General features: G+C 36.6%; 8 protein-coding genes and 11 long non-coding RNA genes across 19 annotated transcripts; 10 read left to right on the forward strand and 9 right to left on the reverse strand.

The window, feature by feature from the left end:
- Positions 1 to 294: 294 nt before the first annotated feature.
- Positions 295 to 968, forward strand: SPOM_SPAC3G6.07 (uncharacterized protein). Its single transcript, NM_001020404.3, has one exon. The coding sequence runs from the start codon at positions 343 to 345 to the stop codon at positions 718 to 720; it is 378 nt and encodes a 125-aa protein (NP_594973.1). The 5' UTR covers positions 295 to 342; the 3' UTR covers positions 721 to 968.
- A 518-nt stretch (positions 969 to 1,486) lies between these two features.
- On the reverse strand, positions 1,487 to 2,295 carry SPOM_SPNCRNA.4435. The gene has a single exon (NR_193796.1). It is a non-coding gene; the product is annotated as a non-coding RNA (long non-coding RNA).
- Positions 1,649 to 2,604, forward strand: erv1 (sulfhydryl oxidase). The gene has a single exon (NM_001020405.3). It carries the CDS (start codon positions 1,758 to 1,760, stop codon positions 2,304 to 2,306), a length of 549 nt encoding a protein of 182 aa, NP_594974.1. The 5' UTR covers positions 1,649 to 1,757; the 3' UTR covers positions 2,307 to 2,604.
- tps2 (trehalose-phosphate synthase Tps2) lies at positions 2,559 to 5,418 on the reverse strand. Its single transcript, NM_001020406.3, has one exon. It carries the CDS (start codon positions 5,263 to 5,265, stop codon positions 2,716 to 2,718), a length of 2,550 nt encoding a protein of 849 aa, NP_594975.1. The 5' UTR covers positions 5,266 to 5,418; the 3' UTR covers positions 2,559 to 2,715.
- Positions 4,067 to 4,423, forward strand: SPOM_SPNCRNA.4436. Its single transcript, NR_193797.1, has one exon. It is a non-coding gene; the product is annotated as a non-coding RNA (long non-coding RNA).
- SPOM_SPNCRNA.4437 lies at positions 4,530 to 4,990 on the forward strand. The gene has a single exon (NR_193798.1). It is a non-coding gene; the product is annotated as a non-coding RNA (long non-coding RNA).
- On the reverse strand, positions 5,417 to 6,221 carry vps51 (GARP complex subunit Vps51). The gene has a single exon (NM_001020407.3). It carries the CDS (start codon positions 6,147 to 6,149, stop codon positions 5,670 to 5,672), a length of 480 nt encoding a protein of 159 aa, NP_594976.1. The 5' UTR covers positions 6,150 to 6,221; the 3' UTR covers positions 5,417 to 5,669.
- Positions 5,526 to 6,184, forward strand: SPOM_SPNCRNA.4438. The gene has a single exon (NR_193799.1). It is a non-coding gene; the product is annotated as a non-coding RNA (long non-coding RNA).
- Positions 6,222 to 6,335: 114 nt separating the features above from the next.
- On the forward strand, positions 6,336 to 6,768 carry SPOM_SPNCRNA.266. The gene has a single exon (NR_150678.1). It is a non-coding gene; the product is annotated as a non-coding RNA (long non-coding RNA).
- On the reverse strand, positions 6,429 to 7,067 carry SPOM_SPNCRNA.4439. Its single transcript, NR_193800.1, has one exon. It is a non-coding gene; the product is annotated as a non-coding RNA (long non-coding RNA).
- chl1 (ATP-dependent DNA helicase Chl1) lies at positions 6,815 to 10,480 on the forward strand. The gene is made up of 3 exons (NM_001020408.3): positions 6,815 to 7,822; positions 7,888 to 8,080; positions 8,140 to 10,480. Exons 1-3 carry the CDS (start codon positions 7,184 to 7,186, stop codon positions 9,840 to 9,842), a joined length of 2,535 nt encoding a protein of 844 aa, NP_594977.1. The 5' UTR covers positions 6,815 to 7,183; the 3' UTR covers positions 9,843 to 10,480.
- On the reverse strand, positions 9,919 to 10,316 carry rpl4101 (60S ribosomal protein L41). The gene is made up of 2 exons (NM_001020409.3): positions 10,233 to 10,316; positions 9,919 to 10,180 (listed from the first exon to the last, which is right to left on the reverse strand). Exons 1-2 carry the CDS (start codon positions 10,301 to 10,303, stop codon positions 10,174 to 10,176), a joined length of 78 nt encoding a protein of 25 aa, NP_594978.1. The 5' UTR covers positions 10,304 to 10,316; the 3' UTR covers positions 9,919 to 10,173.
- On the reverse strand, positions 10,380 to 11,461 carry SPOM_SPNCRNA.4440. The gene has a single exon (NR_193801.1). It is a non-coding gene; the product is annotated as a non-coding RNA (long non-coding RNA).
- Positions 10,723 to 11,114, forward strand: SPOM_SPNCRNA.267. Its single transcript, NR_150679.1, has one exon. It is a non-coding gene; the product is annotated as a non-coding RNA (long non-coding RNA).
- ino80 (SNF2 family ATP-dependent chromatin remodeller Ino80) lies at positions 11,288 to 16,400 on the forward strand. The gene has a single exon (NM_001020410.3). The coding sequence runs from the start codon at positions 11,311 to 11,313 to the stop codon at positions 16,123 to 16,125; it is 4,815 nt and encodes a 1,604-aa protein (NP_001018299.1). The 5' UTR covers positions 11,288 to 11,310; the 3' UTR covers positions 16,126 to 16,400.
- SPOM_SPNCRNA.4441 lies at positions 13,078 to 13,310 on the reverse strand. Its single transcript, NR_193802.1, has one exon. It is a non-coding gene; the product is annotated as a non-coding RNA (long non-coding RNA).
- Positions 15,326 to 15,620, reverse strand: SPOM_SPNCRNA.4442. Its single transcript, NR_193803.1, has one exon. It is a non-coding gene; the product is annotated as a non-coding RNA (long non-coding RNA).
- On the reverse strand, positions 16,250 to 19,135 carry set2 (histone lysine H3-K36 methyltransferase Set2). The gene has a single exon (NM_001020411.3). The coding sequence runs from the start codon at positions 18,882 to 18,884 to the stop codon at positions 16,488 to 16,490; it is 2,397 nt and encodes a 798-aa protein (NP_594980.1). The 5' UTR covers positions 18,885 to 19,135; the 3' UTR covers positions 16,250 to 16,487.
- Positions 19,136 to 19,221: 86 nt separating this feature from the next.
- On the forward strand, positions 19,222 to 19,613 carry SPOM_SPNCRNA.268. Its single transcript, NR_150680.1, has one exon. It is a non-coding gene; the product is annotated as a non-coding RNA (long non-coding RNA).
- The last annotated feature ends 137 nt before the right edge of the window (positions 19,614 to 19,750 follow it).

Below are 19,750 nucleotides of genomic sequence, written 5' to 3' on the forward strand. Positions count from 1 at the left end.
TAGCCTTGATTCATGGAACAATGTTGGATAATAGGCATTTTACCAAGAGAGTATTATTTGAAACTCGCCATATCTGCTACTGAATCGTCGAAAATATAATCGTAACCAGTTTATGGTATCGCTTGTGTAGTATGCAGACAACGAACAATATTGCAATATTCTACTAATAAGGTTCCTTTACCGACGTATTTCGTGCGGATCAAAACGTCATTCTGATCTTACGTTGGCAAATTCTAGTTAATGTCGGCTCGTTGAAAGAATATTATATGAGATGCTGCGCGCCTTGCTTACAGTATACTCATATCCCAGTGCAACCTCAATTTACCTGTGAAAGCAAGAACAATGTCTGAACAAAGCTCGCCATACTTAACATTGGCACCTGCCGATTACGAAGGAGAAGATGTCTCTAATGAAAAGGAAAAAAACAGTGTTATTCCTGATGTTATAGACTATTATAACAAAGGTAGACAATATTACCAATCGTTTGTGGTTTATAAAGCAACTGCTAATACCATTTTCCAATTTTCATATTTGTTGTATATATACATCGACCTCACTAAAGCTGATCAAACCGAAGTGTTACAATTTCTTAAAACATATGTTGAGGATGAATCGTTTGTTGGAGATGATTTTGTTATGCCAAAGTATACACTGGTTTTACCATATCGAGTGTATCGTGATCATGTAAAAAAACATGGAGATATTATAACGCCAAAGTGAAGTGCTAAATCTATTTTAATGTTTTCTTTTGTTTTTAAAGAACTTTCTGCTTGCATGAATCGCTCATTTTATAAGCAAATACCAGTTATATTGCTTCGCTTATTGTTATGATTTTTATGGATTCAAATCTAAAGAGAATTGCTAAATAGTGATTCATTAGTTAAGTTATTTATTTTTTAAAAAAAATAATAAATTCAACAAAATAAATGTAATCCTTTTTTTTTGGATCTTTTTTTCTGCTTCTTTGCTTTGCAAGTATTGAATTTTTTAAGTTTTTTGAATTTTGTAGCTTAGTAAATCGATCTGTAACCTTTTGAAAAAACAAACTTAAAAAAATACATGTTATAGTATGCACAGTGATATAATCAAAGTTGAACCTCTATTTGTTGATCCCAAATCGAGTTAAGGAAACATTCCTTAATATTACATTACTTTTCGAATTTACATTTGATTACAAAGAATGAATCTTGTTCATTGCAAAAAGGGTTCAAAATGTTATTCGAGTTTTATTCTCGATTATTGATGCACTAGGTTTGAATGTATTATGTTTAGTCTTACAAAAAAAAAAATAAGAATAAAAAAAAAAATAAATTCAGGGTTGGCTCCTAAAATTAGGTATGGTTTTCAAACTTTTATGCGATAAACTTATAATACTTTCCTAATTTCACACAGTACGCTTTATAGTTCAAATCTTCAATTTATTAAAGGACTAGTTTTACGTGATAAATGTTTACATCTAGACAACTCAAATTAGCTTATTACAAGTTTTAATAAATACGATTTTAAGCCATAAGCCTTTGGACAAGAAAAACAGCGAAATTCGCAACAGTTCCATATTTAACAGTGGTGTTTTCAAATGCCTTTGTTAGTAATCAACGGCGCTGAAGTACTACGTTATATAATTATTTGGTTAAAAGTAGATGAATTTAACTTGTAAATTGAGCATCATACATATTTGGCTGTCGAATGCTACTGACAGAATCATTTGTAGGTAAAAATTTGGTATTGTCCGTTCCTTATTTCTCAATCAAGTTAAAATGGTTTTTGGAAAAAGATATCGCGATAAGGAGACAGGAATTATTTACGACGAAAACGGGAGACCTTGTAAAACATGTAACATATTTTCTTCCTTTCGAAATGTTGCTCAACAACCTAATAGTAGCACTGTCCCTGAAGTAAAGTCAAATACCCAGCTTGAAAGCAAACAATCATCTATAGATTGCAATACCAATGCAATCCCAGATAGCGTATCGTTTCCCAGGCTTCCAGATGTCGCTGAACTTGGAAGGAGTACTTGGACGTTCTTACATGCAATGGCCGCCAATTTTCCAAAAAATCCAACACCCACTCAACAAAATGATATGTCCAGTTTTCTGTACAATTTTTCAAAATTTTATCCTTGTTGGTCTTGTGCAGAAGATTTACGTATTTGGATGGCTAAATATGGAAATTCTCCTCGAGTAGATAGTCGAGAATCATTGTGTGAATGGATATGCGAAGCACATAACGACGTGAATGAACGACTAGGAAAACCCTTATTCAACTGCCAAGTTTGGTCCAAAAAAGCCTCTGAATTGGCTGACTAGAGGGACACAAACCTGTACTGAGATTGAATACCTTACTTTCTTTTTTTTTGTTAGTTGATAGCTATAAATATTTCATAATGGTATAAAAACCTTAAAAAAACATATCGGTTTATGAACGCAACTTATCCTTGACTCTAATGTACTATGAATTTAAAAACACCTTAAGCATTTATATTATCGCTCATTAACAATTTACCTTGATTCCATACTTTAAAAAATCCTAGGAATTACATCTTTTCATTATTAGAAAAATTAGCTAAATATTAGTTACTCGCGAACAGCGAAGATTACAAAGGCACGTATTTAAATAAATACAAAACGTATGAATGAGTGAGATGATAGTTCAAAAAAGGTCATTGAAAAAAAAAACACGTTACTTTCATAAATATACGTTATTATCCCGGTTATTTCATAGGTTATGCAAAAGTTCTCCTAAATCACGAGGAGCAGGAAGGTGATAATCAGATAGTGTAGGCTTGTCAGTTAATCCAATGTGTACACGAAATGTTGCTACTTTAACATTTTCCACTTTATTTGCATCGGAATTATCGTCTGTATGGTGTGAACCTGAGTATTCCGTAGAGTCTATTTCGTCGATGAGATGTGAATTACTGAATGCGGTAGGAAGGAACACTTCAAACATATTTTCGTCAGTTTTATCATCACCAGCACAAAAGACGAAGTCGACTGAACCAGAACGCTTTAAAATACGTCTTACAATAGATCCTTTGTTTAAGTAATTTGGATGAACCTCAAGAAAAGACTTTGCTGGACTAATTTCGACGTCATAATGCTTCAACATATCTTCCAAATTAGTTTGACATTCTAAAGATTGGAATTTACTGTAAGTTGTGTTTGCATTTTGATAACACCAAGATATTGAATGTTTTTTCTCTTCTATGTAGGAGCCTGGAGTTCTTTCTACATAGTATTGAAAGAAATCTCGAACGGTGTCCTTCCAAGATAAATCCAAATTTTCAGCACAGCTTGACCAGCTACCAGCTAGAGGAGGTCTTATTGCACTACCATGTTCTGAAGAAAGCCCAAGCTCAGATATGTCTCCCATCCATTCCTCCATAAATTTTTGAGAGCGACCAGATAAAATCCAAACAATATTCCTTGAGTCAGAGGCTAAACGTTTTAATGTGCGCAATAATCGGTCTGTAGGTACAGCGTCAATTGAATTCCTTGCCGATTCAATTAAAGTGCCATCATAATCCAAAAGAAATAAACGTCTTTTGGCATTTCTATAAGGCTTTATTAAAATATTATAAGTAAGCAATGGGGTTGTCATATGACTCTCCAATGCTTTCACTTCATAGGCTGCTCTATTTATCAGCTTATATATCCATTGTTGAGAAGATTGGGAAGTTGCTTGCTTCCAAAGAGACGAAAATCTACGCTCCCTTTCCTTTTCGGTCATATTAAGGCAGTAATTAATAGTTTCTGCAAAACGGGAATAGTCATATGGGTTTACTAAATAAGCAGATAGTAAAAGTTCTGCAGTCCCCGAGAATTCACTTAAAATAAGGGAGCCCTTGTTCTTTTGCTGACAAGCAACATACTCTAGAGCCATTGTATTCATTGAATCACGAACAGATGAAACACATGCTATATTTGCCACACTTAGAAGGGCGTAATACTCATCTGGATCTAGCAACTGGTGAAAATGTATGACTGGTGTATAATCCAGTGAACCAAATTCTGAATTAATTTGGGCAACTAAGTTTTCTGTTTTTTTGAGTTCTTCATTAGAATAATTATTGCCTACAGGAAGGCTCGTAATTTGAATAAGGACAACATGACCACGCCATTTAGGGAAATGTATTAGTAGTTCTCGAAATGCGCGTAGTTTGTGAGTGACACCACAAGCTTTAGTTAATTGGTCGCGCCCTACAATGAGCTTTTTATCAGAGGGATAAAGCGATTTGAGTTGTTGAATCTTTAAGCTGACAGGCTTACTGTTACAACGGGAATAGACACGTGGAACATCAATGCTCACATGTGAAGAGAAAACTACCACGCGGAATCCATCAGAAGTATCTATATGTGTGGAAGTGGTTTCTAACCCAAGAACATTTGAACAAGTACTCAAAAAATGCCTAGTGTATGAGTCGGTTTGCATTGCAATAACATTTGATGCTAATACACCCTTTAAAATTTCAGCTCTTTTAGATAAACAACGAAAAACTTCAGAAGTACAGAAAGGAGCATGCAAAAAGAAAACGATAGGAGCATCTGAAAGCTGCTTACGAATAAGCCTAGGAAGAAGAAATAAGGAATAATCATGTATTAATATTAGATCACCAGGACGATAGTTAGATACAATATTGTCAGCAAAATATTGAGACCATCGAGTAAAGTTTTTCCATAAATTATGCTGCTGGTATCCATCTAAGGTTGGAATTCTATAATGTAGCACATCCCATAAGACGCTATCAGCATACATTGGTCCATCCTTCAATGCTTCTGATTTAATACTTTGATAAGCCGTGGAAAGTTTGTTAGACACGGATGGAGTAATAGTCGCGGACGAGGACTTAGCTTGTGGTACACGTTGAACCTTGCCCCATACAGGGACAATATCAGCTTCTATGTTCTTTTTCCTGTAATACTCAGTAGCCTTCTTTAGAAAAATTTCTTGATCCTCTGGGCTTATGACAATCGACGAAGAACGATGAACAACAGCAGCTTCATCAATCTTAGTTTCCACTGTATGGTCATTTCCTTCCGAAATTTGTACAGGTCCAGGAGAAGCTACGTACACGGCGTCCCAGGGTGAACTAGGATCTCCCAATGAAGCAATTGCTGAGTAAAGGGCAGTGCCACTACTACGATGCTGAAACGTCCATTCGCGAGTATCTTTATTTAAGGCTGCTTTAAATTGAAAATTTCGAGAGACATTAACAATACGTTTATAAGCAGCTGATTGAGTATTTCCTTGCGCGCCTGAAGGCATTTCTAGAGCACTTAACTTCACCGAGGAGAAGTGACGAGAAATATAGAGAATAAAACCAATGAATCACTACAATAAGCTAGCAAAAAACTTTAAATCAATGTCGTTTGCGCTTGTTTAAGCAGATGATTAAACGTATAGAAAGTAGGAGACCGTACTATAAGCTCAATATTACATTGGACAGTGTACCCTAAATGACGGAAAATTCAAATGACCGAGAGAGGTAGTAAGACACCGAATTCACCGATATGAAAATGGAAATTCCCTGCGAATAACGAATATATGATGAATGAACCTTTTTACTAATGAATTATGAATAACTGATAAATGAGATGGTGTTCGTCATTGCCCAAGCTTTTGAAATGATGTGAAGACGCTAACACTGAGATGGTAGAACAAATCTGCGACTATGGCGCTGAAAATTCATTTCCATTAAAAGATTGGGGAGCTGAATACGTATCATTATTTCCATTTTTCCTTGTAGGCTTTGGACATGCCTGATAAGCATCGTTTAATGCAGGTAGAAGTGTATTTAAATTTTTACAAAAAGAGTTAATTGCATCACTAGCTTCTAACAAATGCTTATAATGATTATATACCAAAGATCTATGGTCGACAGAAAGCCCTTGAATCGAAGCAACCAAAGATTTATCACGCTGCAATAATTCGGCTGGTGTGGCTTTCTCCATAAATTTAGAAACGTAAGCATTTGAATCGAAATTTGGATCTGAGAACTCTGGATCAACTTTATCTAATGCTGTTTCTTCCACTGGCGAAACGGTATTAGAGCTAGACGGTTTTCGAGTTGTAGAAACAGTTGAAGATGAGCTATTTGAACCAGGTAGATTATAAAAGTCTCTTAAAGCTTGACGGCGTTTACTTGACATATTGTACAATTTACTTAACGACAGTGCTTAATAAATAATGAAATAAATGTATCTACAAGGCCAGCAACGAACAAAATACTGTTGCCGACAGAAAATGCTCTAGTGATAGAAATGAGTGAATAACGTACTCCTGTACATCTTTATATCATATATCGATGCTTCGAATATTTCTTTAAAACATTCTATTGCTTTGTTTCATATTGATAGTTTGATTAAAAAGTTTCGATACTTTTATTGCTGATCTGGTAGCAAAATCTCAACGCATTTTAAAAATGCATTTTCGCGGTATTGCGATTCTTTGGTAGATGACAAAAACAAGACTAACGATTGCACGCGTTAGAAAATTACATAACCATACTTCAGCTTCTTTTTCCATAGTTATTTCCATTAGTTATGATAATATTCGATAATACAGAGAGCGTCAAGCATATATATATTATTTAACCTTTGAGCGTTTGCTGTTCTTCTAAACTGAATTGTAGGCTTAGTGTTGAAAGAGAATTTAGCACTTTTAACAAAATCTCATTCTTTCTGTTAAACTAGAAATGCATATTTAATTTTCTTAAATTTAGTTTCCTCCCCTTAAAAGTAGTTGAATATTTGATTTAAATTTGCAAATATATTTTAACTTCAGTATACACTGAAACAGTTTTTTAACATACAGTAAACTTGCCTAACCTCGTGCAAAGCGGTTTCTTCTGTTCATTTTAACATTTTGTTGAAAAGTCTTCTTGTTATATAAATAGACAGTTTGACGGATGGAGTTTATGCAACAGTACTTCCTTCTTCAGAAACCAGCTTGCATATGATTTGGTAAATTCAATTAGTATCATCGCTACTCTCTTTTGTTGTACTGAAAAATCTAAGCTCAAACATACGCTTTCCCGTGTTTATAAGGTGTTATTTTATGCTTTATTAACTATTTTACAAGGGAACCTTACATTTGGCTCTGTAATGTGCAATTACTGTTATCAAAACTCGAAATAGTATACGAAAGATTTCCAGGTTTCTGAAAAGGTTGTTTTACCTTTAAAATGTGTCATTCGAAAGAAGTAAAATTTAAAACCAATTTTCATCACCCGTATACCCCATACGATATCCAACTAGAGTTCATGCGCAGTTTGTACTCTTCCATCAGCGATGGAAAGATTGGGATTTTTGAATCACCAACTGGAACGGGAAAAAGTTTGAGTTTAATCTGTGCTTCACTTACTTGGCTAGACGAACATGGAGGTGTTTTACTTGAGGATAATGAAAAATCTAATGACAATAAATCTAACACATCCTCAAAAATTCCAGATTGGGTTCTAGAGCAAGACTTGAAAATACAAAAGGATCTAGTAAAAGAAACACATGCACGGCTTGAACAGCGCCTTGAAGAAATTCGAAAGAGGAACCAAAGTCGCAAAAATCAAATGAGCAATAATTCAACTACATACCACAGGGAAACAAAAAGGAGGAACATAAACGCAGAAGCCTCAACCTCAGACAATTGTAATAATTCTAATACTTCGGTTGATCCGATGGACGAATATCTAGTTACAGCAGAATATACGATGCCATCGACTTCTGAACAATCTGAAGATTTATTTAATAACGGTTACAGTTCCAAAGTCTCTGAACTATTGCGAAAATTAAGTCCCGATAATGAAAAACCACCTATAGTTCAAAAGGTACGAATTTAGGTGCTTATAAGGAATATTCATTTAGTGGTAATATTTTTCTAACCTACTGCTAGATATATTTTACTTCTCGAACCCACTCTCAATTGCAACAGCTTGTTCAGGAAATTAAAAAGCTCAATAATCAAACCTTCTCAACGCCAATACGAGTAGTTTCTTTGGCTTCTCGTAAGAATCTTTGTATTAATAATGAAGTCCGGAAACTTCGACCAACGTCTGCTTTAAATGAAAAATGCATTGAGCTTCAAGGTACTTTAACAACTTCACTAGATTGAAAATTCAGTTTAATATTAACTTTTACATTTTAGGATCAGCTCACAAGTGTCCCTTTTTACAAGACAACACTCAATTATGGGACTTCCGGGATGAAGCACTTGCTGAAATAATGGATATTGAAGAACTCGTAGAATTGGGCCAGCGTTTAAAGGTCTGCCCTTATTACGGAACGAGGGAAGCAGTGGATTCAGCTCAAATTGTGACCCTACCTTATCCTTTATTGCTACAAGAATCAGCACGAAATGCGCTTAATTTGACTCTTAAAGACAATATATGTATAATTGACGAAGCTCATAACTTGATTGATGCAATCTGTTCCATGCATTCTTCTTCCATCTCGTTTAGACAAGTTTGTATTGCTGAAACTCAATTGCAACAATATTTTCTGCGGTTTGAAAAACGTCTGAATGGTAATAATAGAATGCATATAAAGCAATTGATCAAAGTTGTCTATAACCTAAAATCTTTTTTTTTAAATTGTCTAGAAACTAATACGAATTCAAAAGTGATCAATGTCGATTCTTTACTGGTATCAAATGGTGCGGATCAAATTAACTTGCACCATCTGTCTGAATACTTGAATGTTTCAAAACTAGCAAGAAAAGTCGATGGTTATACGAAATATATGCATTCATTGGGGACACAAGAATTGGAGTCTTTGAATGATCTTCGTAGTGAAAGATTTTCAAACGGCAATGGATATGAAGAGGATCCATACACACCGGTCCTAATGCAATTAGAATCTTTCTTACTGAATATCGCCAACCCTGCTCCTGAGGGGAAACTATTTTACGAAAAACAAACGGGGGACAATCCATATTTAAAATATTTGTTACTCGATCCATCCAAACATGTCGAGATATTGACCGAACAATGTCGTTCAGTGAATTTAGCTGGTGGCACCATGTCACCGATTGATGACTTTATAACCCTTTTATTTTCAGATGAACAATCTCGTATACTTCCATTTTCATGTGACCATATAGTTCCTCCTGAAAATATTACAACCATTCTAGTTTCTCAAGGTCCTGCAGGCGTCCCTTTTGAATTTACACATAAAAGAAAAGACGATGAGAATTTATTAAAAGATTTGGGAAGGACTTTTCAGAACTTCATTTCCATTATCCCAGATGGCGTCGTGGTTTTCTTTCCCAGTTTTGCATTTTTGCAGCAAGCTGTAAAAGTATGGGAAATGAATGGAATTACAAATCGTTTAAATGCAAAAAAACCATTATTTATTGAAAGTAAAGATTTTGGCGATAATCCTTTGGATACTTTTGAACACTATAAACAGTCCGTAGATGCAGGCTTGAGTGGAATGTTGTTTAGCGTGATAGGAGGAAGACTTTCAGAAGGAATCAACTTTTCAGATAAACTTGGCCGAGCCGTAATGGTGGTAGGAATGCCGTTCCCTAACTCGCAAGATGTGGAATGGCAAGCCAAGGTCTCATACGTAGAGGAAAAGGCCAAGGAGAAAGGCATAAATGCAAAACAAGCTTCACAGGAATTTTATGAAAATACCTGTATGCGAGCAGTAAATCAAAGTATAGGTCGAGCGATTCGACACCGAGATGATTATGCAAGTATAATTCTTTTGGATTCCAGATATAATCGATCAAGTATACAAAGGAAGTTACCAAACTGGTTAAGCAAAAACATCCATTCTAGCCCTAATTTCGGACCTGCTATACGGCAACTTGCTACTTTTTTCCGGGCTAAAAAGATGTGTGATTAGACATATGGTTTGCGTTACAGCGTCAACATAGGCTTATTTTAGAATTACGCTTCGCATATTGTAAATAGATTACTCTATAATTTTTAGAAAATACACCTCTCTCGTATTTACCGACTACTCAAATCATTACTCGTCAAAGGTATAAAAACAAGATCTATTTTGAACGTCAATTAAGACTGCACTAATGGTGTCGCAAATGAAGGTTGTTTAGGTAGAAAAAAACCAACTTGAGAAAAGTTACGACTTAGAGCAGGAAGAGGCCTCTGCCATGATATCCAAGCGTCACGCTAGGGACCGCTTAATTCAGTCCATCGAGCTGTAGATGATCCGTTTATTTACTAATTCAAAGTTAGAAGTCTGCAGGTCTGAGTAATATAATACAACACTTACGATCTAGCTCTCATCTTTCTTCTTTTACGTTTAAGGCGTCTCACGCGTTTCTTCCTCCACTTATCACGCATTGTGGTTATGGATGACTAGCAGACTAGGCAATATTTCATCTGTATAGCACATTGTGACTGCTCTTTTAAGAACACACAATACGGACGTAACACATTCAAAAGTACAGTCAAGTAACAGAATTACTCTAGTATGTCAAGGAACGAAATGTAAACATACAAAAAGTGGTTAATTACATATTTTATTTCAAATGATCCGTCAACGATAGTAAGTGATTTTTAAGTGCTTCCTTTTGCATATCTTTTTTGAAAGGTTCAGCTCTTCAAAATCAGATTTAATAATAATCCATTTAATGCTATATCATCCATTCATATTATCCTTTAATGACAACATACCTGATGTTGTTGTATACGACTTGCGATCTATTGTCAAACGCTGTGTAAACTTCAAGCATACTACATACTTTAGTTTGTAAACCGTATACAGAACAGGTATATCATAAACATTCTTTAAAGTCTAGTAAGTAGTCTACAGGGAAGGTGAAACGCATTTTTGTGCCATAGAATAGTATAAATTTATTCTTAGACATTGTAATTAGACTGCTATATAAGATACTGAAAGCATCCGGAACAAGTACTGTGTTTTTAAGTCGAACTGTTAAACTCCTTGACAATTTGAGCTACTTTAATCATCTATTAAAAACAAATTTTAAAATGCAACGTTAACCCTTTGGTACTAAAAGATACCATGTAAAAAATGTATAATCCAATAAATTTAAAGGATATGCTAGCAATGTATATGAATACCAATTGTGTATAACAGAATGGATTTAATATCTGTAAAAACTGAATGATACCTTTTTTAAAGTAAGAGATAGAGGTGGCTTTTTCTTTTGCGGCATTTGCCAAGCAAACAACACCACCCCAAATATTTAACGCAATCTCGCTCCACTGCACAAAGCATTCCTTAGCATCGTTTACTGTGGCCAGGAATAGTCAGAAAGCTCAATCTCGTCCTTAAGGCCACCACCACCATAGGACTTCACCAAATCTCCCATCCTCAATGCGATATGGATCCTTCCAGAGAAACATTCGATGGCTCAACGAGGGATTCTTACAAGCCTCCAAACGGTGCAGAAATGATGGGACAATCAGAGTTAAACACTCAAAATAGAATTCCATACAATACATCTGCTAATAATCGAAATTGGCAGATTCCATTGTATTGGCAGCAAAGAGGGAATGAGTTTCAGGCATCACCTCCACCTCCATTAGGATATGTTACTCCTGAATATGGCGCTACGGGGACGCCTGTAAATGCAAACAATGCATCAAGAGTAGATTATGCAACCACCGCTGCCAATGTCCCCGAAGAATATGCGAACGATTATTCATCAGAATTGGCGTACATTCACAATGTGAATGACATGCCTCATGTAGATGGTCTTTCTAATCATTCACCGGCTACCCAGCCTGACTTGTTTGAGACTCCGGCGCAGTCAGATCCAATTCTTTTTTCAAGTTATCCGCATGCTGCTCAAGCTAGAGTGGATCCCAGTATTTCAAAAGATTTATATAACATGGTACCACGCCCGGATGCGAACACCGTCTCTCCTCATGCTGCACGTTCTGCTTCTTCTTTACCCGTACCTAAAGAAGCTTCTGAAACCCCGTTTCGAGATGCTTCAACAGATTTATTTGATGAACACGCTCATGCCGCTCCTATGCATTCTTCTATTAGCATTTCTACTTTGCTTTCTGACAGTGATAGGTATGAGCCGCATGTTTCTTTGACCGAAAATATTTCTCCTGTAATGGCACCTTCAATTGATGCGCGTCTTTCTCAGACAATTCTCCGAGGCCTTCCTCCTGCTCAGAAATTATCCCCTAATTCCTCTCAATCACAAATAACTCATAATCGCCGAAAGCACAAACTTCCTCTTAATGCCACAACTAATAACTCCGTCGTTCTCACACCTGATACCTCTCCATTACTTGATTCTGATGAAGTAGTCAGTGATGACGATTCTAATGAACAGCAGACTATGATGATGAAATTTAATTATTTACAGCATCTCCGAAACAAAAGAGATGAAGCTGTACATGCCGAAAAGAGACGTTTACTAGATATTCGTGGATCTATTCATGATCGACTTGTTTGTAGGTATGAAAATCGATACAACAAGTTGCATGCTTCAGAATACAATCATCATCACGATTGGGCGGTACGACAAGCTATTCGTGAAGAAGTGGCAGCTGTTGAGGCAGCCAAAATTCGTGCTGATGAAGAGAAGAAGAAGAAGGAAAGGGAAGAGCAAGTACGTTTGCTTCAAGAATCAGCGGACAAGGATGCCGAAATGAATGAAGCCTCTACTGCTACTAGTGAAAATGAGGATTTGAAAGACGATTTGTCATTAGCCGATCTTAGCAGTAAGAAAACAGCGAATTCCCAAGCCACTGAAAACAACAATACCCCTTCCAAAGCGAAAGTAAAAGCTGAATCAAAAGTGCGTTCTAAAGCAAAGTCTGATAAATCTCGTGCGAAATTATCTTCAGATACGAATAAGGATTCTGAGAAAAATGACAATAACGACGCTTCTTTGCAGAGCGCTGGAGTAGCCAGTGATGGAGAGTCTTCCCCCGAAACTCCTTTGACGAAAGCTTCTAAATCTAAAAAGGCAAAGGCTAGTAAATTGGCTAATGATACCTCAAAAAATGCTAATGGTGAGACCAAATCCACACCTAAGAAAAGCAAGAAGAAGACGTCTAAGGCACAGCAAGAAGCCAATTCTACTACGGCTGAGGGTAAAGAAAAGCTGTCGGGCGATTCCACTGAAACCGGTAATTCTACTAATAAGGAAGCTTCCACCGAAGACACTAAGGCAAATGCTACTGCTTCGGCACCTAATAAGAAAAAGAAAACTGTAGAAACCCTTCAACAGCAGGTTATTAAGGAGATTGCTCGTAAAGAAATTCCAAGAGTTTACAAAATTATTCAGCAAAATCAGTACAATCGTTCTACAAATGCAAGGAAAACTTCCCAATTGTGTGGCAGGGAAGCTCGTCGTTGGCAGTTTCGTACTATCAAAAATAACAAAGATATGCAGACTAAAGCCAAACGAGCTATGCGTGAGACCATGGTATTTTGGAAACGTAATGAACGCGTTGAACGTGATTTACGTAAAAAGGCTGAACGAGAAGCTCTGGATCGGGCAAAGAAAGAAGAAGAACTTCGAGAAAGCCGCAGACAAGCCCGAAAGCTTGATTTTCTTATCACACAAACTGAATTGTATTCACACTTTGTCGGTCGTAAAATGGATAGGGAGCAAGATTTACCTTCAGCAACTAACACGGCATCTGTAAGTGAGATCAACTTTGATTCTGATGAAGAGGAGGATATTCGAAGGTTGGCTGTCGAAAGCGCCCAGGAAGCTGTTCAGAAGGCTCGCGAACATTCACAACTGTTTGATGCTAATCGACAACAATCTCCGAACAACTCATCTTCAGATATGAATGAAGGTGAAATGAACTTTCAAAATCCAACTTTGGTAAACGCTTTTGAAGTCAAACAACCGAAGATGCTTATGTGTAAATTAAAAGAATATCAACTCAAGGGATTAAATTGGCTTGCAAACCTCTATGAGCAGGGCATCAATGGCATTTTGGCTGATGAAATGGGACTCGGTAAAACTGTACAATCCATCTCAGTAATGGCTTATCTTGCTGAGACTCACAACATATGGGGACCTTTCCTTGTAATCGCACCTGCTTCTACCTTGCATAATTGGCAGCAAGAAATCACTAGGTTTGTCCCAAAGTTGAAATGTATTCCTTACTGGGGTAGTACGAAAGATCGTAAAATTCTCAGGAAATTCTGGTGCAGGAAAAATATGACATACGATGAAAATTCACCATTTCATGTAGTGGTAACTTCTTATCAACTAGTTGTGCTAGATGCTCAATATTTTCAATCTGTGAAATGGCAGTATATGATTTTAGATGAGGCCCAGGCAATCAAATCATCTTCTAGTTCTCGTTGGAAGAGTTTGTTGGCTTTTAAGTGCAGAAATCGACTTTTATTAACTGGAACACCTATACAAAATACAATGCAAGAATTGTGGGCTTTATTGCATTTTATTATGCCTAGTCTTTTTGACTCCCATAATGAATTTAGTGAATGGTTTTCAAAGGATATAGAAAGTCATGCGCAAAGTAATACACAACTAAACGAACAGCAATTAAAGCGTTTACACATGATCCTTAAGCCTTTCATGCTACGACGTGTCAAGAAAAATGTACAATCTGAATTGGGCGAGAAAATTGAAAAAGAAGTTTATTGTGACTTAACTCAACGACAGAAAATTTTATACCAAGCTTTGCGTCGTCAAATTTCTATTGCAGAGCTGTTGGAAAAAGCAATTTTGGGCGGCGACGATACTGTCGCCAGCATTATGAACTTAGTAATGCAGTTTAGAAAAGTTTGCAATCATCCTGATTTGTTTGAGCGAGAAGATGTTCGCAGTCCTCTTAGTCTGGCTACTTGGAGTAAATCTATATATATTAATAGGGAGGGAAACTTTTTAGATGTTCCCTATAATACCAGGAATTTCATTACGTTTTCAATACCTCGGTTATTGTATGAACAAGGTGGAATCTTGAGTGTACCTGGACTTAATACATCTCGAGGCTTTGAGACCAAATATTTGTATAATCTTATGAACATTTGGAACCCAGAGTATACCAATGACTCAATTAAAAGTAACCCGGAAGGATCTCCCTTTTCGTGGTTACGTTTCGTAGATGAAAGTCCCCAAACTTTGTTCCAAACTTTCCAAAATCCTGTTGTACATTATCTTGATGAAGCAGAAGCCTCATCATCTTTAAAGGAGGAGCAATTATGCAGGCAAGAGTTCTGTTATGGAAAAGATTATTCTAACGTGCGTAAAATGCTTTTACTTCCCAAATCAATCACTAAGGTTGACGTTTTGGGCTCCGATTTTAAAGAAGATAGCCCATTTTACCACTTAACTCATGTATTAGAGGAAAGCGACTCACAACTTGATTTAACTTTGTTGGATTCAGTCTTGGTACAGCGCGCATCTGCTCCTCCAATCGATATATATTGTCCTGGTAGTCGGCAATTTACAGTCCTTCAATCAAGGTTCCAGCGTGATCATCTCTGGAGTCATTACTTATATCAGCCATTGAAGGGAGAAGAAGACTTAATAATCAACAACCAGGCAGTATCCAAATTACCAATTCCACGAAAACCTTTACTTCCTAGTTTCGGAATTGCCAAGGGATCCTATTCTAACGTTCGTATTCCTTCAATGTTGAGGTTTATTGCAGATTCTGGAAAGCTTTCTAAACTTGATAAATTACTAGTTGAACTCAAGGCTAATGATCATAGAGTACTCATATACTTTCAAATGACTAGAATGATTGATTTAATGGAAGAGTATTTAACATTCCGCCAATATAAATATCTTAGATTGGACGGCTCTTCTAAAATTAGTCAACGTCGAGATATGGTTACAGAATGGCAAACACGGCCCGAACTCTTTGTATTTCTACTTTCAACAAGGGCAGGTGGTTTGGGTATTAACTTAACTGCCGCTGATACTGTTATTTTTTATGATTCAGACTGGAATCCTAGTATTGATAGTCAAGCCATGGATCGAGCTCATCGTATCGGTCAGCAAAAACAAGTCACCGTTTACAGATTTATTACTCGTGGAACCATTGAAGAACGGATTGTTATACGTGCTAAAGAAAAGGAGGAAGTACAAAAAGTGGTTATTTCAGGTGGAGAAACTCGGCCAACTAAACAAATGGACCTTAAGGGTAACTCAAGAGAAATGGTTTCATGGCTATTAGAAGAATAAATGGTGTGTGTATAGCTAAAGTTTCGTTAACCCGTTTTATTAAAAATTACTTAACCTAATAGTACATCAATTTTTGCATGGAATTTAATTAGCTAAATATTAACCTATTAATCAAAATGCTATACCGGTCCAGTCCAGGGTTATATAATTAGATGAAATGTTGTAAACAGTCGACGTGCATTTAGACACAAATACGGCTTCTATGTCTGGAAATTAAAGATTGTATTTAAAAAAAAAAATAGTATTAAAATATTACATCAAGGAAGAAAAAAAAAACTAGACACCAGGTATTAAAGACATGCAATATTTGGAACTATAGTATGGTAGACGTTGCTACTTGTCGCAGTTAAAAATACTGGCGATTAAGCAGCTTTTTTCGGGGATTCGCCAATACTGGGTGAATCTGTAGGAGTTGTAGTCGCAGTGCCAGAACGCGATACAACTGTGTCCAAATATCGAAATGCCCAAACTCTCAGCTTTCGCTGCTGAGAGTCTGATAATTCATCTGGTAAAGCTTTTTCTTTTTTGGATAGAACTAACTGAATATGCTTTTTCAAGATAATTTCAGTCATTTTCTTTACTCTCAATTTAAATTCAGCTTTACCAAGCTTCTCTTGGTATCTAGCTGTTTTGTTAGCAAAAAATTTTGCCAAAACTGCCTTAAAAGCAATGCTTTCAGGACTATGCGAAGTTAAATGATGATCAATTGTGGCATCCTGAGAGCTTTTCGTCTTCTTTTCATGCAACTTTTTGGCATGTCTTTTCAAACTTTCTTCGTAAGCAAGACGTCTCTTTTCTTCTCTTTTCTGCTGAGCTATTCTTTCTTCTTCCTCCTTCTGTGCCTTCAACACATTTTTCTGATTGACACTCTCCATTGCCGCTGAAATAATCTTGTTTAAATCTACTTTATTAGCTTGATTGCTGACTTGTTCTTGCTCATTATTTGGTGTAGTTGTTTCAGAAGGAGTGTCAGAGTTAGAAAGACGACGACGTTTAGGGAAAGAATTTTTACGAAAAAGGTTGTGTTTTGAATGGCTTTGATAGTCATTTCCAAACTTGGAACGTGAACGACTATCACTAGGCCTAGAAGAATGTAATGCTGGATGTTTCTTGCTCAAATCTTCTGTTGAATTATTGATTGCAGATTTTATATCTCCCTTATCGCCACGTTGTGGTTCCTGATCCCTTAAAGGAGGATTACTTTGATTATTGGAGGGTTCTGCGTTCGTTGACTGTGGAGCAACTTGACCAGGCTTCCTTCGGGGAATTCGATAAGCTATCTCCAAAGATTCCCATTCTTTTAAAAGAGTTTTGGCATGATCTTTGACCTCCTCGTTCTCATGGTCGCAAAACTCTTGAACAACGGGCTCAATATTTGAATCTTGGATTTTATTTCTTGTTAGGCGTGGCCAAGATAACATGGTTTTTATAGAACGTAGTATAAACTCAATATCAATGCTGAACTTCTTCAGCATCAAACCAAAAATGTTGTAACCACGTAACGCAATGATCGAACGGCATACACTAGGATCTGAAGTCAAGAAAATGCGTTCCATTAACTTTCTTGTTAATAAGTCATCCTTAGTTTGCAGGAGAACGCCAATCACTTTAGTAGCAGACTCAGATGTCAGAGGAGTAGGTTGCACCTCTTCAATAATTTTGCTAGTTTCGTCAATTCCCTTTTTACGACGTTGTCGACGTGCAGTGATGTTTTCCCAGCTATCCTCTTCATCTTCAATACCAAGAGCCTCTCGGACATTCTCAGGTAGTTTCGATTGAGCCTCAGTTTGCGTCTTTCCGCCAATATACCCTACACAGCAAGGTTCTCCGCAATAACAAGGTTGGGCTTGTGCACCATATCTATCGACATTATAGTCAAAAGTAAGCTCTTCACCGCGAATAATATCTCTTTTACAAAATATACCCATTCTTAGCTTATCTCCTACCATCCATTTATCAACATAACAATTAGGTCTACAAGAGTGATTGCAAAATCTTGCGAGCGACCCCCTTTTAGTAGCATCAATATATTCCCCCTTTTGCAGCATCATGAAGTAAAAGTGTTTAATTCCCTCACTATCGTATTGTCGCATACGTTTACGAAACTTTTGTTCAGGTATAACTTCTCCAATGTATTCGTAGACAAATGTGTCTTTGGGTAAATTGGCATCAGCGCGCAAACCAAACCCTTTCTTTTCGGTTAAGAAAACATCCACCTTTGCAAATTCATGTCTTTGAAAGCGTTGGTTTTGACAGGATGGTCCACAAACGTTATCTTCGTCCGTACACTCTATAGAAGTCATTCTATTAATACAATTGGATCCGTGCCCACAAGCAACATTAACTCCATCTACCCAATGAGGCCGACAATCGCAAATCATAGCTTCGTTTTCTGGAGGCTTACCAATATTGGCGGAAGCATACTGACATTCTTGAATCTCTTCGAACGTAGTTAGCGCCTTATCTTTCGCAGAATCCAGGTGATGAAAAAGTTGAGGAGGAAGTGCCTCTTTTCTAACATATTTGCTTTGAGACCGAGAGGATGCAGACGATGGCGAGGACGTAGAAGGGGAAGGAGCACTTTCGTCTTTATTCATCCCTTCGGCATCCTCTTTACTTTCGAAATCATGAGATGACGAAGAAGATGGTGATGAACCGACTGCCTGGACAGCGATTGTGTCTTTTGACCAAGAAGACTTCCTATCAACGTTTTCCTCATTCAAAGGAGTTAAAACAGAAAGAGATGATGCCGTCTGCATTGTATGATAATGGACAAAAAGAAAGAGAAAGTTAAAAAATCTACAGTTTTATTGAACAAAAAGTAATTGCCGAAGGAAGCCAAAACAATAGAAAGAAGACCAGCTGAAATTTCACCGAAAATCTTCTTTTTAGAAAATTTCCGAAAATATCTCGATGCGTAACATATAGATCTTCTAACGTTTCAAAGTTTCGTGTCAAAGAAACAGTGAGATCAGGAAATTGTCTCAAGGAAGAAGTTGTGGCTGTTGGCGGCGTTCCTTCTTTACTCGCGGAATCCTCGTAGGGGCTCACAGTACCGGAGTGTAAACGACAACTCTTGACTTTAGTGTTAAATATTAAAGAAACCTATTAAAAGAAAAGGCTTTAAAATCTTTACTTTCATTTCATTCAAGCATCTACAAAAAATCACCATCACGCGCAACATTTGAATGCCATTCTTTTCCAGAAATTCCATAATAGTTGTTGAAGAAATAACACTGTTAGTGTAATAAAATTCACTCTGTTTTTTACACTCGGCGCCTTATGTAGCGAATATCTTTGAATTAATAATATCAATCATACTATGTAACTGTAGTAGGTTGTTTATCCAAAAAACATATGGTACGCAAAGATAGACACTAATTATCAACAATGAATGAATAAGAAAAGCTTTTTCAACGAATATTTTGAGTGAGGCAGTCAGCGTGCTCATACTGGATAGACCCAGAACAAGTAAGTTTACAATATGTTCAATTTACAAATCCAAGCATGTGGTATTGAATTATATTTGGTATTCTTTTTGTTCCCTTGGTCTTATTAATGTAAAATCATCATCTACCTGCATCTATTGAAGCAGTAATTAAACAGAAGTTTGAGAATCGGTAAA

Source organism: Schizosaccharomyces pombe (genome assembly GCF_000002945.2).
Source record: "Schizosaccharomyces pombe strain 972h- genome assembly, chromosome: I".
Classification (NCBI taxonomy): Eukaryota; Fungi; Ascomycota; class Schizosaccharomycetes; order Schizosaccharomycetales; family Schizosaccharomycetaceae; genus Schizosaccharomyces; species Schizosaccharomyces pombe.

Excerpts from the sequence above, each read along its gene's own strand:
- tps2 (NM_001020406.3), bottom strand. The coding sequence starts at position 5,265 with ATGCCTTCAGGCGCGCAAGGAAATACTCAATCAGCTGCTTATAAACGT.
- set2 (NM_001020411.3), bottom strand. The coding sequence starts at position 18,884 with ATGCAGACGGCATCATCTCTTTCTGTTTTAACTCCTTTGAATGAGGAA.
- erv1 (NM_001020405.3), top strand. The coding sequence starts at position 1,758 with ATGGTTTTTGGAAAAAGATATCGCGATAAGGAGACAGGAATTATTTAC.
- chl1 (NM_001020408.3), top strand. The coding sequence starts at position 7,184 with ATGTGTCATTCGAAAGAAGTAAAATTTAAAACCAATTTTCATCACCCG. Across the intron at positions 7,823-7,887 it reads AACCACCTATAGTTCAAAAG|ATATATTTTACTTCTCGAAC; the intron begins GTACGAATTTAG and ends ACCTACTGCTAG. Across the intron at positions 8,081-8,139 it reads AAAATGCATTGAGCTTCAAG|GATCAGCTCACAAGTGTCCC; the intron begins GTACTTTAACAA and ends TTTACATTTTAG.
- ino80 (NM_001020410.3), top strand. The coding sequence starts at position 11,311 with ATGGATCCTTCCAGAGAAACATTCGATGGCTCAACGAGGGATTCTTAC.
- rpl4101 (NM_001020409.3), bottom strand. The coding sequence starts at position 10,303 with ATGCGTGATAAGTGGAGGAAGAAACGCGTGAGACGCCTTAAACGTAAA.
- SPOM_SPAC3G6.07 (NM_001020404.3), top strand. The coding sequence starts at position 343 with ATGTCTGAACAAAGCTCGCCATACTTAACATTGGCACCTGCCGATTAC.
- vps51 (NM_001020407.3), bottom strand. The coding sequence starts at position 6,149 with ATGTCAAGTAAACGCCGTCAAGCTTTAAGAGACTTTTATAATCTACCT.